General features: G+C 51.0%; 2 protein-coding genes across 4 annotated transcripts; one reads left to right on the top strand and one right to left on the bottom strand.

Annotated features, from left to right (window-relative positions):
• Nucleotides 1–6: 6 nt before the first annotated feature.
• On the top strand, nt 7–13,924 carry LOC139039662 (histone H3). 3 transcript variants are annotated; one of them, XM_070497772.1, is made up of 3 exons: nt 7–2,007; nt 3,209–3,421; nt 6,729–7,719. In XM_070497772.1, the coding sequence occupies exon 1, from the start codon at nt 920–922 to the stop codon at nt 1,328–1,330; it is 411 nt and encodes a 136-aa protein (XP_070353873.1). In that variant the 5' UTR covers nt 7–919; the 3' UTR covers nt 1,331–2,007; nt 3,209–3,421; nt 6,729–7,719. The 3 variants fall into 3 exon arrangements, with proteins under 3 accessions (XP_070353873.1, XP_070353872.1, XP_070353871.1); XM_070497771.1 differs by lacking the exon at nt 6,729–7,719 and adding an exon at nt 10,307–13,924 and having other exon boundaries at nt 7–3,421; XM_070497770.1 differs by having other exon boundaries at nt 7–3,421; nt 6,729–7,718.
• Nucleotides 13,925–14,067: 143 nt separating this feature from the next.
• On the bottom strand, nt 14,068–16,928 carry LOC123280631 (uncharacterized). The gene has a single exon (XM_044758041.2). It carries the CDS (start codon nt 15,512–15,514, stop codon nt 14,741–14,743), a length of 774 nt encoding a protein of 257 aa, XP_044613976.2. The 5' UTR covers nt 15,515–16,928; the 3' UTR covers nt 14,068–14,740.
• Nucleotides 16,929–18,634: the final 1,706 nt, after the last annotated feature.

Below are 18,634 nucleotides of genomic sequence, written 5' to 3'. Positions count from 1 at the left end.
TACTGACGCAGATGGAGGTGCCTAAGCTCCCCGGGCACCGGGGTGCAGTCGGTTGATTCAGTTATGGATGCTTCCGGGCGGCCCCGGACGCTGTGTTGTAAGAGTCGGTGCCGAGGGCGCAACTCCGCAGTCGTTCCCGAGGCCTTTGCCCGACACTTGAGGTTTAGGGTGAAGGGGACCTGTTCTCGTTCTCATTCTGGCTCTTCCCCCCCCCCCCCACTCTCTCTCTCACAGACACATGTGCACCCCAGTCGGTAGAGGAGGGGGCGGCTTTCAGGATTGTGGCGGACCTGGGTCTTGGCCTCACTGAGCCGACTTAGTTTAACAAGAAAGTGAGGAGACGCCTTCGCGGCCGAGATACAGGTTCCCCACTTAGGCTCTCGGAGGCGGAATCTTGCGCACGGGGGGACGGACAGCTTTCCCACCCGAAAGGCGGGAAGGCAAAAGCATCGGTCGGACCAACTGGGGGTCTCCGAAAAGGTAGCAAGCAGCAAGGCGTGCGGGGGGCGTGGGACGAAGGGAAGCCCGAGGTTCGGTTCGGGAGCTACGAAGCGTGGAGAGGAAGAGGGTATCGCGGGGAGCGTGTTCCAAAGGAGTGAGGGGCTGAAGAGGGACAGTCGGACACGGTTCTGATCAACAATGACTCGCCCTGAAAGAGAGGAAAAACAAGGTGGGAAAAAGTGTTGGGAAACTGGGAAGGAGACAGCGAGGCGGGTGGGCGGGGGAGGGGAGGATTCTGCGCAAGCCAATGGGTGACGCTAGGCCGGATGACGTCGCGGCCAATGGCCAGGCAGCGCGGGACTTTCAATTCTCGCCCCGCCCAATCGGGAAAAGCCTGTGCCTATAAAGACTGCCGCCGCGGGCCGGCCCCCGTTAGTCTCCCTGTCGCTGCGCAGGTAAGTTCGTGTTCTGGCTGGGCATGGCCCGTACTAAGCAGACCGCCCGCAAGTCGACCGGCGGCAAGGCCCCGCGGAAGCAGCTGGCCACCAAGGCGGCCCGCAAGAGCGCGCCGGCCACGGGCGGCGTGAAGAAGCCGCACCGCTACCGGCCGGGCACCGTGGCCCTGCGGGAGATCCGGCGCTACCAGAAGTCCACCGAGCTGCTGATCCGCAAGCTGCCGTTCCAGCGGCTGGTGCGCGAGATCGCGCAGGACTTCAAGACGGACCTTCGCTTCCAGAGCTCGGCCGTGATGGCGCTGCAGGAGGCGAGCGAGGCCTACCTGGTGGGGCTGTTCGAAGACACCAACCTGTGCGCCATCCACGCCAAGCGGGTGACCATCATGCCCAAGGACATCCAGTTGGCCCGCCGCATCCGCGGGGAGCGGGCTTAAAGGGCGCCCGCTCGGCTCGAGGTTCCATCATATCCAAAGGCTCTTTTCAGAGCCACCCACAACAGCACTCGGAGGGAGCTGTGCCGCTTGTCCTTCGCGCCCTTCCGGAGGGCGCCCCTATTGCCTCGGGGGGGAGGGCGGGGCGTTAGAGCGGGCCGAGGCATTGTGCTTCCCCGGGGGTCAGCTCTTAGTCGCTTTAGCTCTCGCCGGCCGCCGTCGGGGGTGGTTCTGAGCCTTGCGGGAGCTGACGCCGGTCTGCTTATCTGGCCTGGCGAGGCGGCCGCTGCTTTCTCGGGCGCGGCTGGGACGCGCGGCCTCCCTTCCTGAGGCGGCCGCAGGGGCGGGCTCCTCTGGGGCATCTTGGCGGCGCCCGACGGTGACCCGGGATTGGAAACCGGCCAGGCCCGGGGGGAGGGGCTTCGGGGCCGCGAGTGGCCCGAAACCGGGAGGCGTCACCAGGGGACGCTCGGGCCTCGCCGTCCAGAGCTCGCCCGACCTGGCCTTCGGCGGGCCAGCTGGAGGCGCGCGCCGATCGCTCAGCGCCCGCGACCTCCTCGTCCCCGCCGGAAACGGCCCCACCGGGCGCGCCTCTCCGGCTGCGGAGGGAAGTCGCCCCCTTCGTCTTTCGTCTCGCCGGGCGTCTGCCGGGTGAAGTTGGGGATTCCCGCGCTTCGAATGTGGGTAATTTCGGGCTTCACTCGACAACAGGCTGACACCTCGCACCCTCTGCTCCTCCTCAAAGCCCCGGCGGGGCTGGGCGGGGCTGGGCTGGGGGCGCGTACAGACTCCCAGGCCGCTGTCGCGATCTGGGCCCTAAACGGACCGTTTCCTGCCCGGGGGCGCAGGGGGAGACTCACTGTCCTCGGCGAAGGCGGCTCTCCCACCTTCGACCCATGTCTGGATTCCCTGCCCAGACTTGGTAGTTTCTCTCCGCGTCTTCTTCAGACGTGTGGGGAGTCTGTTTTCGGGTATTTGGAGGACTCGCCCCTTACCACCGCCCCCCGGAAGGACAGACCTGGCGCTCGGAGTTCAGGTTCTTGGGAAGAGCAATCAAACAGGCAGAACATGGAACGATGAAGCTCCCCGCTCTGAGGAAATAGTGAGGGTTGGAGGCCCGAGAGGTGACTCCCGCGCTGCTCGGGAGGTGGAAGGGCAAGGCCTCTTGGTGGTCAGGGCCGTCGGGCGGGGTTTTGCAGAGCGCGTCTCCGCAGAGCTCAGATGCAAAGGCTGTACAGGTCTTAGATGACGGCTTCTTAACCTTCTCGGTCACTTATTTGCACCTGGAAGAGGCCAAGACTTGTGTTTGCCGTTTCCTCGCGGCACCGTGACAGGTTAAAGGCATTCGTTACAGAGATCGGTGAGAACTCACAGAGGGGAGAAGGGGAACGGAGAGAAACTTAGTTTTTTAAAGCTCCCCTTGCTTCTCCTGAGATGTGTCAGAGAAAGGGAGAGCAGTGTAGGGACTGAGGCCCCTCCTGCAGCAGGTTGCCACCTGTCTCTGCTCCAGGGTCACGGCAATTTCCAGAGCGTGCCTCCGGGTCTCTGCCCAGACTCTTCATACCTGCTTAGGCGCCCACTGCAGGGTGGAGCCAGGGGCCTGGGTCTGTACTCTCCAGGTCAGAAAGAGGGACTTTTAGAGGTGCGTGGGGCACCACCTTTGCACCCATCATCTCATCCATCCTCATGGCAGAACTTTCAGGAACATCCAGGCGATGGGGCTTTCTGAGGTACAGTCCGAGGCTCTCGGGTGAGTGACTTGTCCAGCGTCGCGGGTCCGGGAGCAACTGAGCAGACCCTGGAACCTGTGAGGTCGGTGTCAGGTGTCAGCCCTCTGCGTCCTCCGCCCGCCCCCGAGATCACACTGCTTTCATTTTCCAGTCTGGGCACCCCTAACCTCCGGGAAGTCTCCCCGTCTGAATCTCAAAGGGAAGTTTAGTGGCGTGGTCGACATCCAGTCGGGAGTAGAAAAGAACTGCGTGTTCCCGTCGCTGTGAAGGCCCACCCTCACGGCAGTCTCTCCGATCTTTCCATTTGTTTGGGAGACCGACCGGCGCAAACTGAGTCCATCAATACGAGGGAACGATTTAAAATGTAAGTTTTGACATTTAATCGTTTCTGTACTTACATCATTCTTTACTCTCAGGTGAGAGTTAAAGGATAATGAAGGATCAGGCAGATAAATGGTCTTCCTCTAATGGCTAGCTCGGTTGTGAGAAAAGTCTAACCCTGAACCCGGGATTTTTAAGAAGTGAAAAACGGTCTTTGTTCAGATTGAATTCCGCCTTAGGGTGGCAGGGGAGAGGCGTGTGTGCGCGTGTGTAGAGGGAAGCTACGTGGTATTTCGGCCCTGATGACACTACCTTTGCTTCCTCCGAAGAGGACTAGGCCCTTGGGTTCACACGCTCTCCTGGTCCTCCCTCACCCTCTCCAGGTCCCCATCTCAGCCTTCTCCTGTTCTCTGCCAGGCTTATCAATATTCCTGGTTTCGCCCATGCTGGCCTTGGCCGTCTGACTTCTCCCTGCAACACCAGTGAGATCATGGACTCCCTGCCTACCCTCTCTCTGCCTCTCTGCCAAGTGCTCCCAAATTAGCATCTTCCGCTGAGACCCCTGTCCTGAGCTCAACACCAATATTTCTAACTGCCTGGTGGCCAGGTGCTTCTGGATGGAAAATAGGCACTCCAGACTCGGCTGATTTCCTAAACGGCATCATCTTGCTTCCCAAAGCGATTTCTCCCCTTCCGTATTCCCCATCCGGACACAAAGACACCTTCATCCCCGCACCTGTTCCGGTCGGAAGTTCCTTCCTCTTGTCTTTTGTCCAAATCTCATGAGTCACCAAATGCTATCGAACCTACGTTCTGACTTTCGATTCTATCACCCTCTCTCCCATCCGTCCCTGGTCCCTGCCTCAACTGAGGCCCTCACCCAGCTCGGAGCTGGAGGGTTGAGTAAATACTCAGGCTAGACTCTCTGCCCTGCCACTAGGCTTCCACTCTGTGTGAGAGCTATCTTTTTTAAAATGCATTTATTTGAGCCTGTCACTCTCATGCTTGAAATGTTCCCACCTCCTCTCCCTTCCCTTCGGAATAGAGTCCAGCTTCTTTTGCATGACAGCTCCGAGCAGCGGGGGTTAATAACCAGTAGGGACTCTGGAGTTACATAAACCTGGATTTCAATCCTGGTCGTGCCCGTAGAACGGTAGGTGACTTCAGCAAGGAAATCTCCCTGCTCCCATTTGTAAGACGGGGACAACAGCATCTCGCTGATAGCGTTGCTGGAAATATTCAAAGTGACGATTCCTGTCAAGTACCTAGCACAGTGTCTGGTCCAGAAGAAGCATTCAATTAAGTTTAGCGACTCTATTCATAGTTATCAAATTTCAAAGATCCTAATCACAATGGTTTTAATAGACATCTAGTTCCCGCTGTTTCTCAGAGCCTCCCCAGGGTTCGGGTGCTGTGCCAGCTGAACGAGTAGGTTCTGGCCCCACAGGACGCCTGCAGTCCCCACGTGTACGATGTCTTCACACATTCCGTTTCTTCTGTCTGGAATGTCCTCCCCTTTTTTGTAGCCCTGAGAACCCCTGCTCCTTCTTCGAGATGCAGCCCTAGGTGGCCTTCCCTTCCCTTTCTCCTCTTCTCTCTGGGCCTTCCTCCTTGCCTCTCCCCGTCCCTATCCTGACACCCCTTCCTATTCCTTACCGTCAGCATTCGGCTGGCAGCATTCCTCAGGGGGAGGATTTGTCCTTGTTCGTCTCCGTGGCGCCAGCACCCAAGCAGTGCCTGGCACACCGTAGGTGGTCAGGAAATGCTTGAGGAGGAGCCTAATCCACCCGCCCTTCGACTCTTTGCCTTACATGAGGGAGTCGGGCAGGAGATGCCCCAGGCTCTTGGGGTCCTGGAGGTTACAGATCAGGAGCAGGCCCGGACCGGACCTCTGCGAAGAACTTCCAAGGTTTTAGGGGTCCCAGAACACGGGAGCAGGAAACTGCCCAGGGGCAGGGCGTCTCCGACGAAGCCCAGGTGCCCCTTGCCCGTACGTGGCCACCGTCCCAGACGGAGCCCGCTCCTGGTGATAGTAACTGAGAACGAGGAGTTCACTGAGCTGCGCCACCGCCAGCGGCCCCCATCCGTTGCCGAACACGGCCGATCTGGGGAGGAGCGTTGGCTTTTATTATCCCCAAAGACATCAGATTCAGCCCTGCCGACAGGATTGTTTGGGGATGCGGTTAGCGGTTGAGTGTACGATCAGGAGCAGAGAGTGAAGCATGCCTAAAGAGAGGCAGGAGGAGGAGGAAGGACCGCAGAGGACAGAAAGGGGATGGGAACCAGAAGTCTCGGCTCCTCACTGCTATGAACTGGGGCTGAGGCCTGAGGCCCCTTGCAGGGTAGGGCCAGGGCTCCTGACCCCTAACCGGGAAAAGGCTCCAAAGAGAAGAGACCGGGGTCTCCGTTTCCTCACGTGTTTATAAAGCAGGATCATAACTGCACCCGCTTCGGGATTGCTGTGAGGATGAAAAGAGGTAACACAGTTCACACAAAGTGCTTAGAACAGAGCCTGACAGGTGGTCATAAATCCATATTAATAACATCATTAGCATCGGTGATGTAAATATTAGTGACATTAACGTGAATCGATGTAAGTCCCAGTTACAATCACGTCCTGGGAAAGAAAGAACAACGCACACTAACGGGCGACCGATTTTAAGCACGTGACCAGCTTCTAGACTGCATGGCCCAAGCAGTAAGGACACCCACGTTCCTAGATGCCTTAGGGCTCGTCTTTCACTCACCTCCTCTCATCCGGTTTCGCAGTAACCCTGGGAGGGAGGAAGGGCTTTTTGACTCCTGTTGAACAGGTGAAGAAACTCACCGTGGCGAGGGAGAGACACCTGGGAATGTGGGTCACAGCCAGAAGATGGCAGAGGTGGAACTTGAGCCTGGGTCTCCTGTTTTGCTTTGCTTTTTGTACTAGACTTGTTGTTTCAGAAGGAAACAATGCACAAAATAGTTACACGTAGAGATACAGTATCACTCAACGTGTACAGTAGCTCTGATTTCTGCTGACTCCAAACTACAGTAAGAACAATTTGATATTGCTAGCTACTGCACGTTCACACACACACACACACACACACACACACATCCTCACACACCTCTAAAAAGTGAAACAAGTTGTACAAAAGGATATTGTTTTCTGCTGTGGATGCACCATGATACTTTCAATCCTGTTCTGTTTCATTAATAAAACATACTGGCTCCTATTTTCTAAGTCGATTTCACCACTTGCTAATAGGTTCCAACCTGCAATGGAAAACCACTGCGAAAGAGAAAATTGCAAAGAACAAAGTAAAATCACGACTCAAGTTAAAAATTATAACTATTTGGTTCCACAGGAATCCTGGTTTCTCTTCCTGCCTGGAGGCACGTACACGAGGTTGCAACAATGAGAATGAGGTCTTTAGGCTCCGTAAGGAAAAGGCACGCGGTAAAAGGGAAGGCATGCTGCGGTAGGTAGCAGAGAAAGACGCAGATGAGTTACGGAGAAGTTCAGAGGCTAAGATCACTTCTAACTGAGGGGATCACAGAGCTCTTCCTGTGAGAGAACTTGGCACCGGGGCAGGGAGTCTAATCCAAGCTGAGGAACCAGAAAAAGATGAGGAGAATTGTGAGTGGCGGCTGGTTGGTCCACAGGGTGGGCCGAGGCCCGGAATGGGAGATGACTTTTCAGTGGCGGGGACTTTGAGGCCAGCTGACTGGGGGTCTTGAATGCCAATCTGGGGAGAGGGTGGATGTTACCCTGTAAACAGTGTAGGGGAAGGGATTATAGAAGAGGAAGAAAAAAATTAAGGCAATAATGAGATGTCTTTTACACTGGATGCTCCACCTGGCCAAGAGGGAGGGCTTGGATGGTTGGTGCCCCACTGGTGGGGTGTGGACTACGGCAGCCATTCTGAAGGGCCGCCCGGAACTTCTTAGGCCAATGAAGGATACGCATCATAGGAACCAGCACGGCTGTCTCCGGATATCTATCCAAAAGACATTCTCACGCAGGCCTAGCAGGGAAGATGACAGGGATGATGGGACATCAGAAAGAATGTAGGCGTTCGTCACTGCGAGAGCGGCTAGAGAAAATGTGGCGGATTCACTCCATGGAGTACTCTGCAGCAGTAGGAGACAGTGGATTAAATGGCTGGCTACATAACAACAAGGAGAGATCTAAAATGTTGTTCTAAGGGAAATAAGGTAACACGTGGAATGAGATTTAAAACACAACTATTTATGTAAATTAAAAGTGCATTAATGGATCTTGCAATCATGCATAGAAACCAAATATGCTTTGACCATAGTAGAACGGTTTTCTATGGCGGGGGCGGGGGGGTGGGGGGGGGGGGCGGTGGAGATCGGGAAATGAGGATAAAAGAGAACAACAAAAGTGGGAGAAACCAACAGGAGGGAGTGCCTTAAGCAGGTGGGTAACATACTCAGAGCCGTGTATACAGAAGGTTACTCTGGGGAGAGGGTGCAGAAGGAGTCAGAAGTGAGCAGCACCCGAGGCAGGGGGCCAAGTCACAGGCCTCAAGGACAGAGCAGATGAGAGGTGCTGAGAATGACAACAAGGGAACAGGCCACAGCAATGGATCGGGGCGGGCGAGGGCCGGGGTGTGGGGGCTTTGACATTATGCCACATAGAATATTGCCCGAACCTGGAGGAGGGAAGGGGCAGAAGGGGGTTGTTGTGGCAAAAAGTAATCAACGATGTCTCGGGACCTTCCTGCCTGAGTGACTGCGAGGATGTGCCACCTTCAAGGAAATTGGCAGCTGCCAAAGAGTTTACTTCAGGCCAGGCTGGGTCTCAGCTCTCAATGGGCAGCGGCAAGTGGCCATGGCAGCTGGGAGTGTGGATCTGGAGGCAGATCTAGAGACTCAGCTGAGTTCTCTCGTCTGCCCAGAGGAGCTAGAGGAGTCCCTGGGAAGAGTTTATGAAGAAACGGCCCAAAGGACAGGCCTCTGAGGACCATCTACACCACTGGGGGGGGGCATCTGGTGGGGAAGGGAAGCTAAAGTAGTTTTGTCCTGAAACCAGAGGAAAAGTATAACGAAGAAATTGGACCAGATGGTTTCCTGGGTCCTTTCCAGCACCAATACTGTATGGTATGGTTCCATTAAGTGTGTTTGGCAGATGTCTTCGAGATCCTCAGATTATTTGTAATCTGCAAATTTTAAACAAACAGTGTAGTCAGACTCAGGAGCATCGTAGCGTATCAGAGAATGCCAAGATATTTAGACCGCTTCAACATCAGTTTCTTGCTTTGTAAAATGGCGATAATATTTACCTTTGGGGGTTGTCGCGAAGATCCGAAATGGTACGGAGTAGATATTCAATACGTGGGAACTATTACTCATTATTCTTTCACTTAAAAAGTAATTCAAATCAAAGAGAGGTATGTAAATTCAACCCAAATGACCTCTTCCAGTTGAGGGGACCCGGAGAGGTTTCCGTGCCTCCTCCCATCACCGTCTCCTTTTCCCGTCTTCTTCAGTCCTGCTGCCCCCTGATGCCGAATCTTACCCACTAGACCACCAGGATTGGCTTACAGATAGAAAAATGCTTATGTATCAGTCTGTCTCCTTCTTTTTCAAGGATGCACAGTTTTTCATTGAATAGATAGTTCTTCCATTATTTACTCAGACTCACATCAATGGAAATGTAGGTATTTTACAGACTTTTTGCTTCTAAAATCACTGTTGCAACTTATGCTTGTGCATATAGTTGGGGACGCTTTTCAGTATACCTGGTGGCTAATTGTGATAGGTATTGCTAAATCGGCTTCCAAAGGTTTTGGTGCAACTGCCTCTGGATATTAGCAAACGTTTAAATTTGGCCAGTTGGTTATTTGGTGCTGAATCTCATAGTCCCTCTCAGACATCAGGATGAGCAAAAAGTTAAGCGTCTCCTGACCTCCCTACAAACTGTCTTCCTTAGGGCAGCGGCTCTCCCCACCCATCAGAGTCCCTGCTCAGGGCTAAATGTTGAGCTTGTGATGGAATTTTCCTCAGCCAGGTTTTGATTTTGGCCTTGGGTTTCTTTGGTTGCTCCTTCCCCTCTTCTCTTCCTTTGCTGGTTGGGTCTTCTGTTTAATGGTTGGGAGGTCATTGCGTCTGGTCTTATTGCATCGTGAAGCAGTAGACAAGGAAATGAAGGGCCGGTGGCGACTCAGACAGGTCATGAGGATGAATGACCCCCTGGGCCCGTGCTCACCCCATTCCAGCCTCTGGTCCTGGGCTCTGTAGGCTCAGAAATTCCATTGTGTTGGTAGGCCAGGGGTGAGGGTCTCTGAAGGACTAGATCCCACGCATCACACTCTCAAGGGACAGAGATATAAACCCCTACTAATAATTGGCATCATTCACAGGAATTAGCATTTATTGAATGCCAATCATAGCGTTGACTGCTTTATAAATATTAATACACGTTATCCACAGAAGAACCCGACACAGTAGGTATTCTTTTCATCCTAGTGCTACTGATAAAGAAAATGAGGCTCAGAGATTAAGGGATTTTCACTGTTAGTAAACAGTGAAGTTAAGATCCTAACCGGAAATGTCTGATTCCAGAGATCATGCTCTTAATTTCCCAAAGAGAAGTGTAACCCATCTGCTCATCAGCTCCCTGTGGGTGAGTCCGTATGGGAAGCCAAACTCCCATTAGAAAGTTGGGAAGAGCGCGGAGGCAGATGACCTCAATGGCTGCCATTATTCAGTCAGGATATCGTTGAGCTCTAAAGGCTGCCCGTTGCAGAAACTGGTTGCACCCACTAGAGTCACGGTCCATCTGCCTTGCAGGGTACCTGGATGGTCACAACCCCATGGTTGTTTTCCCCCACACCTTGTTTCCAAACCTCTTCTGTAATATGGTTGGTGTGGTAAGAAATCACTTTGTTGTAATTGTCGCCTTCTTCTCTACCACCAGACAAGAAATCCCGGAGTTCACTGCCCAGAAAGGCTCCTAGGCCAAGTGAAGATTTTCAGATCACACAGTTCATTGAATCCATTCAACAACGTGAAACAAGGAGAAAAAGGAAAGGGGTGCTCCGGAGAGGTTAGCACACTCGGAATAGGGTGCAGTGAGGGGGGAAGTCCAACACAGCATCGAACCTTGGGTTACACAATGTTCTGTCCCGACTCGCTCTGCCGTGTCAGCCTTCCCTGCTGATGCTACAGCTAAGAGGACCAGAGCTGAGGTAGGCAAAGGGGCTCAGCACCTGGAAGGTCCCTGAAGCTGACTTATGCTGCTCAATCAGGGAGATATGGGGGCGAGTACGCCTGGCCATAGTTGTAATTCAAAAATAACCCGCTGAATAGCTATAGATGTCCCTGTGTATAGCCTGCAGAGGACATAGCGGGCCACAGTGCGTGTCCCCAGTGGATGGCTGATTTAAGGCATGAATACCGGGTACCTCATGTACCTCGTGACTATTTGACGTGCTGTTTACTTGATCCTTTCACCCGTTCCTCCCTGTGTTTACCACACTTGCTCTACTTGATTTATGCCTAACACGTCTCACAAGCTATGCTCACTTATTATCTATAATTAGTTTCTTCTCTTTATTTGTTCATTTCTCTTAGTTCCTATAGAAGAATTAAATATTCTTAAATAATTCGTTTAACACCTTACAACAATCAAGTCAGCTGGCGAGTCTATTTGATTCTTTAAGATGACTTTACATTTTTCTGATCTAATCCTGAAACATCCGGCCCTGCCCATCTGTTCACGCCTCGTCTGCACCCACCATCCTCCTTTCTCTCTGATTCCAGCTATGCTGACTCCCTCCCTTCCCCCGTGATCACAGAGCGCGTAAGATGTAGATTGGGTGAAACAGACAATAAACACATCAACTTTGGTTTCTGTGTCACTTCATGGCTTCACTCTTTCACATAGATCTCCTTCTCTTTTGATCCTTAAAACATTCCTGTGAGAAAGGTAGGAATTCTCGGTAACACTCAAGATGAGTAAACTGAACTTTGGCAAAGCTAAGATTTGCCATGGTTCACGTAGCCCAGGTTATCATCTTCTCATTGTTTGCCGGGAAAATTATACATGCTTATTTTAAGTCATTCGAACAATTCAGAAATGTTCAATGAGTATAAGTGACACCTATAAGTCATTCTTAAATTTTTGTGAACACTTTACCTGATAATTCCCCTCACATCCATACATATTTCTATACACACGTACGTAACATTCTGCGTAATTGGTAGCTCAGTTCTTTTGGTTCAACCAGAGATATGACTTGTACCTCAATAGCTCGACTGTAAGGTACAGAGCGAGAGGTTTCAAAAGAAGAAAATAAGAATGTAGTGAAAGATGACTCAGGAGCGTCTAGCCTGGGTGCCCCAGAGGATAATGCTGCTATCCGGAGAAGTAGGGAGCCTGGAAAGGAAAGGGAAGACTTCAAACTGATCCATTGTGAAGTTTGATTAGCCAGTGAGACACTCAGGAGCCTCTGTGACCATGGTAATGGACGTAAGCCCGCAGACTGGATTCTATAACAATTCATATATATTCTAGTGGAAGGCCTGACTTCACCCAGGGAGGGAAGAGATGGCAGCCAGGGCTGGCTTACGGAGGGCATCTGAGCTACTCGGGGATGGAAATGAGAAGGAATTTGTTTTGTTAGCAAGTCAAAGAGATAAAAGAACATTATATTCCTTTCTGTTACAGATGGTTAAGAACTTTTTTTAAGAAAGCCATTTGCTAATGCACAAAGCTGCACAATGCACACTCTGTAATCCGGCAACATTCAGAGGCCGGATACAGCTAACAGAGCGTTCAGTGACACCCCATCATGATAGCATTTAGAGGAGCAGACAAGGCGGGAACAAGGATCACTGCTAAAATCACTGTAAAGAGGAGGTGTCACTAACGGTTAAAGGACAAGATCTGGGGGAAATCTGGGAAGAAAGAAAGAAACATGTCCATTAATTATAAAATTCGATCCTGTTAACAATACAAACCAATAATGTGTAGTAAAACAAGCTGACTGCATTTTTCACTCACCCATCTTTTACATTTGCCCCAAATTCGCTGAGGAAATAAAAGCTGTTTTACCTTTTTCCTCCTGTAACATTTTGTACTACCGAAAATTTAATAGGGTCATTCACCGGATGTTTTTCTTTTCCATCAGAGAAAGCAAATTTAACATTATGGTAAACAAATCAGGTTCAATACATATTCAGATTCTAAATACTTTTGTTTCATTTAAAGCAAAACCGTTACTTAGACCAGCGGTTCTCAAACCTTCCTGTGTTTCAGAATCACCTGGAGGGCTGGCTACAGCACAGATGCCCAGGTCTCAGCCCCTAGAGTGTCTCATTTACTAGGTCTGGGGCAGGTCCAAGATTTTGCATTTCTAACAAGTTCCCAGGTGATCTGAGATTAAAGACCACGCTTTAAGAACGACTAGTGTAGACAATGGACATGTTTTTCCCCCCTCCCTTCCACTATTTTTTTGATTTCTCTTCAAGTTTTTTCTCTCTCCTTCTCCAGAGTATCTCAGCGAGGGTCAGATATATTCAATCTGCATTGCCTTTAAAGTTTAAAAAACAACAACACGGTGATACTTGAAATAGCAATGCCATCAGTTGCGGGTGAGATTTTAATTTAGAGGGAAAATGAAACACCTTGAACACTGAATCCTCTTACTTCTCACCTGGGCACCTTCATCACAATTGTTATTCTCGCCAGCTCCTCCTTGATCCTCCCCAACCCCTCCCCCACACCGTATTATCTCAGTAGGAAGCCAGGCATTCTGCTCTTTCTTCAAAGCCTGACGCCGGCCCCACCTCCAGCCCAGCTTTCCCCAGTTCCCCAGCAGCCAGTGACTTCTGTAGTGTTAGGACTCCTGTAGTAATTACTGTCTACATTTCTCATCATAATGAATACATGCTACCATGTACTATTGTGCCACTTGTGTAAGCGTGTGTGTGTGTGTGTGTGTGTGTGTGTGTATGTATTTTATATATTATTTCTCTTCCCCGTGCTGCTGGGCAAGTCTCGCATCCTTTGACTTTCTGGTATCTCTTTTGCTAAGCCCCATGTTTTAAACCTGGTTCACCTTCAACTGTTTGATGCTAAAGAGAGCAGCCAAGTGTGGCGACCAGTAAAGAAAATAGCAGGTTTACCTTTTGGGAGCTGATGGAGAATTTCTTCTCTCAACTACTCCCATAACCAAATTTAACTGTAAAATCATAAGCCTAGAATGCTGAAAAAACCTTTTACTCACAGATGGGATCATTGCAAAAGTATAATTAGGCTAGCGGTGTGGACCTACCGCATTTCAATCCAAATCAGGGCAATGTAGAAGTGGTAGTGTAGGGAACGGCCTACTGTCTTCTTCACCATGCTGATTCTGGAGAATAACTTCCTTTTGCCTCGTCGCAATGAACGTGTGCTTTCTGTACTGCCAGCGAGTGTGCTCCTGCCGGTCTCTCCTAAGCCGCAACAGGCCCTGCGAGGAAAGTCACCCACACCCGACTGACCCGTTTCCTGAAGACTTCCTTTCAGGACATTAAGATCATCTAGCTCGCTCAGCTTTTATAGAAGGATCCTATTAAATTGTCCCTGCATGTGTATCTTTGCAACGTTGTCACTAAGAGACCACATCTCATAGGTCCTTGACTAAAGTCTCCCTTGAAGGTAGCACCGAAGGAAAACAAAACTCTCAGCAAGTAGTTTTGAGAGGGCTTTTTATTGAACACTAAAAACACAGCAATCAATACTTTTCATCCAGTGGCCAATTTGCCGGGCCAATTTGTTTTAAAACTGCACTAACGAGCTCACTCTGATCTCACAGCCTCTTTATTTCTTTGGAGTTTCGAACGCCTTCTGGTTGGATTTGTTTTGCTCCTGGCTCAGACCTTGTGAAGTGGGCAGACATGTCACAGGAGGGTATCCAACATGAACAGGGCCCTCAAGCCATCCGGTCCCTGACCCCATTGAACAGAGGGGTGAAGTGTGGTGCAGATAAATTGACAAGGCTAAAAGCCATGAGGTGGCACAAGTGGCCTCTCTGAACTACAAACCTGAGCTGGCCTCCTTCTGCCGGTTTCTTCTCTCCACAAATGAGGATAGCGCGCGCCAGAAAGAAGCCCGTGTCAGCAGGGGCCCGAGAACGTTTCGGATGGAGGAACAAACCCAGAGGCAGCTTTTGGCTTTGAGGGTTGTGAGCGCTTTGGGCGCCACTAGCTGTCAAAGTCCGAGCTGACTGGAGCCACTGTCAAGTGCAGCTACCTCCCAGCTTGGTTGGTGTCGTACTTGACGCAAGGGCCCAGCTCCTCTGCTGACTGTATGGTCGGCCCTCAAAAGGGCCTTTGGGGTCGTCAGGCGTTCAAGTGGAGCGGCAGCTTAGCCTCCGAAGCCGTACAGGGTGCGGCCCTGGCGCTTGAGCGCGTAGACCACGTCCATGGCAGTGACCGTCTTGCGCTTGGCGTGCTCCGTGTAGGTGACCGCGTCGCGGATGACGTTCTCCAGGAACACCTTCAACACACCCCGGGTCTCCTCGTAAATGAGGCCCGAGATCCGCTTGACTCCCCCACGCCGAGCAAGACGCCGGATGGCGGGCTTGGTGATGCCTTGGATGTTGTCTCTCAAGACTTTGCGGTGCCGCTTGGCGCCCCCCTTGCCTAAGCCCTTCCCACCCTTTCCTCTGCCAGACATGACTGCCGCAGGCCGGAGACACGATCTCTGCGAGCGGCGAGGGCGGCGTCTTTCCCCATATGCAAGAGCATCGGACCAGATTGAAAACCCAAAGCGCGCGGGCGGGAAGCATTGTAAATTGTCCCCGCCCGCTCTGTGTGTCGTCATTTCTTTCCGGCTGTTTCCATACCCTCCTCCGCCCTCCCCGACTCCCTCTAATGGACTCTGCCCTTCGTGGGAATCTATTTGCCATAGTCGCCGGGAGAATTCGGATCCAAGCGGATCCCGCAGCAGTTTTCGCCTCTGCCTCTCTCCGTCTGTAGGCTCCCCGAAGGCTCTCAACTTGGGCTGAGAGGAAAGGTCCTTCTGGCGGCAGGAGACCAGAAGAGGAGCCAGTGGATCCAGAGACGGGAAGGAGAAGAGAGCGCCAGCGCCGGGTCTGATCCCGACCAGAGGGTCCCAGGCTTCCGAACCGTGTTCCATAAAACTGCAACGAAAGCAGTTCCGAGAAGTGGACGGACTGACCGACGAGGCGATCGCACGAGCAGGGCACCCGGGCTGTGGAGGGAGGGGGAAGAGCGCCGTAATTCCCGAGTCTAGTCTCTCGTTGGTATGAGGCGTGGAATTCTCCCTCACCCGAGAGAAATCGGATCCTAGGGAAACCGGTCTCACTACACCGCCAAGCCTTCTGGTGGAGTCAGTGAACCCACCGCTCCGCCGAAGGAAGCCACATATGCAGAAAGGAGGCTGAAGGATGCGCTGTACGTCCGTTTCTGCAGATCCCCTAAAACCCACCCTTTTCAGCCGGGATTCAGGGCCCAACCGTGTGTCCACCGAGGCCCGCGCGGGGCCAGCGAAGTTTGCTGAATAGAGTTTCGCTAGAGGACAGCCGCTCCAGATGGAGAGTCGTTACCAGAAACTGCCCTATGAAATTGTTTGGGGTCCTGACCTGTATAGCACGTTGGTTACTTTCGGGCCTCCTGTAGGAGAATCCACAGATGTTGTGGTTTCTGCATCAGAAAGGATGACAGGTTTTTTTCTGAGAAATGTCTATTATTTGAAAGTAGCGTATGTGCCTTTCTGCATCTCTGCTTTGGCTCCCGCTACCCTCTATATGCTAATGAATCCCAAATCTACATGTGTATCCAGACTTCTAGGCTCCACACCTGTGGATCTTCCTGGTTGTTCTTTAGTCATTTTAAACTTAAAATCCAAAGTCTCCCCAAATCAACGTGTTTAAACTTAAAATCTCCAAGGTGTGACTCTCACAGGAGCTGAGGGAATCCATTCTCTTCCTTCTCCAACTCATTGACTGGCTCTGTGTCTGCTTCTGAATGGTGCCACCATGCCACACATGCCTAAGCCAGCACCCTGGAATTCACCCTAGACGGTGAAGGGTTGTAGGACAGGCCACCCCAAAATATGCCTGTAGGAGTTTGGGACGTGCCACTCCAAAATATGTTGTTTTGGCATATTGAGTATTTTGAGCTGTAGGCACTTGGAACACAGCCAATGAGGGGCTGGCCTTCTTTGAACTCCCCTTATCTGCCTGAAGATAGATCCTCCAGAAGGAGCTCAGTTGACATCAGTCCCCTCCCCGGGAGTTTCGTCAACCAAGGAAGTCGGACTCTCGTCAAAGGAGAGGAGACTTGAAGTCCACAGCACACTCAGACAAACTTGGTCACCAACTGTCATACCTCCCATCGATTCTAAAGACCCAGTCATCTTTCCTAAAAATCGTTCACTCTCCCCTGAGAGGCATACGTGCTCCCTCTGCTTTCTGTGAAGATGCTACTTAAGTCTGAATTCTAAGCCACCTCGGGAAGTTACTCATTTTTCCCCGGGTATCTCCCGTGTATACGTGAGGTACACATGTTACTAAACGTCTGTTTGTCTTTCTCTAGTTAATCAGTCTTTTATTACAGGGTCTCAGCTAAGAACTCAGAAGGGTAGAGGGAAAATTCTTTGTCCTCCCCTACAATGTCTTCCTCTCCCTTGGCTGCTTCAGGGGGGAGAAACACACCTGCTCTTTTCTGACCCTTCAGCAGCTCCTGCAGAATCGACCACGTTACTTTACATCTCTTTTCATCTTACATATTCGCCCCACCCCCACCCCCACTGACTGTCTGTCTGGCAGTGATTTTTGTTTATTTTCCTTTGTCAGCTGATAAGTAGTTCAGTGTGTAGCGTAAGCTCCATAATTGTTTACAGGATGAACGGTTCCTGCGTTTGACTGCTTTTAAACAGTAGTAGCAAAGAAAGTCACAGCCCAATTGCAACAGGATAAAGCAATCCAAGCCAAGGATGATGGGAGTGAGGGGTTTTGGTGTCAGAGGGGACAGGACCCCAGGCGGAATCAAAGATAGTCTACAAACTTTCTTTTCAATAGTCTTCATCCTCCTCTGAGGGGCCGAACCACCCATTACCTAAACAAAATTATCTCCAAGATCACCTCTCCCTTTTCCCGTTGCAAGTAAACTCAGACTGAGGAAGCGACTCACATGCAGGCGTGAATGAGTACCTGAGGTATTTATCCAGACGGGACTCTGACGGGAGAGTGGTGTGGGAGATTGAATCCAACTGGCGGGATTAATAGAATGGTTATTTTGGGGTGGGAGTGGGTTTCCCTGGAGCCTCTAAAAAAACATTCTTCCTAAAAGAACAAGGATTGGCAATTCTCTCCAAGAGAAGTTTGGGGGAAAAGTGGTTTAGAAGATTGCGAGTAGCTCCCAACTAGCTTAGTGCCCAGTGCAGGTGCTAGCTCCGCACAGGTTTTGGCTTTCTTCTGACAGGCAAATGGCTGCATTGCTCTAAGTCATGCTGGGCAGCCACTTTCAGCTGTAGGCAGAGGTAGGTGAACAGTTTGATGGAGTCTTGACATCCGCTGTGCACTTCCCGTTAAAGCTTAGCATCTCTCATCTGAACTCCTTAGGAACCTCTATCAGAATGTCTTTTTGGTCAATTCTCCGCCAGGTCACAGAGTCTCTTGCTTCAAAACCACTGCTTCTCAGCCTGATAAGGTTCTATAATCATGCATTTAGACTCCTTCAACCTTGTCCCTACCTGCCTTTCCAGAACTATCTACTTGCCACATCCTCCCCACACACTCTAGCCACAACTACTCTATAGATCCTGAGCTCTATGGAGACTAGGGTTTACAGAGCCTTTTACATGTGAAGTTTTTCAGAGGTCCCTTTTTGGAGGCTCCTGGTATATGGGGCAGTGGGCGGAGGGTGGCCAAAACCGGGTTGTAAAATTTTGACATATTTTCAGTGATTACATTTAATTAATCAATGCTTGACTCACACAATTACAAGACAACGTACAACTTCATTTGTAGATTATATCAAAAGCCTAAATCAGAAGTCATTCATGAATTTGAGACTTGTGTCATGGTCCTTCTGAGTTTCCCCCAATAGGCCCTGTTGGTTCATGCCTTTGCTTCCTACCTCCCTGTATGGTGTTCCTTAGTCTGGTTTATCCTTTCATTCTATTTGATAAAATTCCTTTTTAAGGCATGGCTTAAATATGAATTTCCAAATTGTTGTTTCTTTCTTCCAGTTCTCATAACTACTGTGGGTATCTTTTTTATCAATAATAATA

This window comes from Equus asinus, chromosome 25 (genome assembly GCF_041296235.1).
Source record: "Equus asinus isolate D_3611 breed Donkey chromosome 25, EquAss-T2T_v2, whole genome shotgun sequence".
NCBI classification, from domain to species: Eukaryota; Metazoa; Chordata; class Mammalia; order Perissodactyla; family Equidae; genus Equus; species Equus asinus.
The sequence above is the reverse complement of the archived record's forward strand: the minus strand, read 5'-3'. Positions and strand labels throughout refer to the sequence as shown.

What these genes read in the sequence shown, in the direction of transcription:
- LOC139039662 (XM_070497771.1), top strand. Translation starts at nt 920, where the DNA reads ATGGCCCGTACTAAGCAGACCGCCCGCAAGTCGACCGGCGGCAAGGCC.
- LOC123280631 (XM_044758041.2), bottom strand. Translation starts at nt 15,514, where the DNA reads ATGGAACACGGTTCGGAAGCCTGGGACCCTCTGGTCGGGATCAGACCC.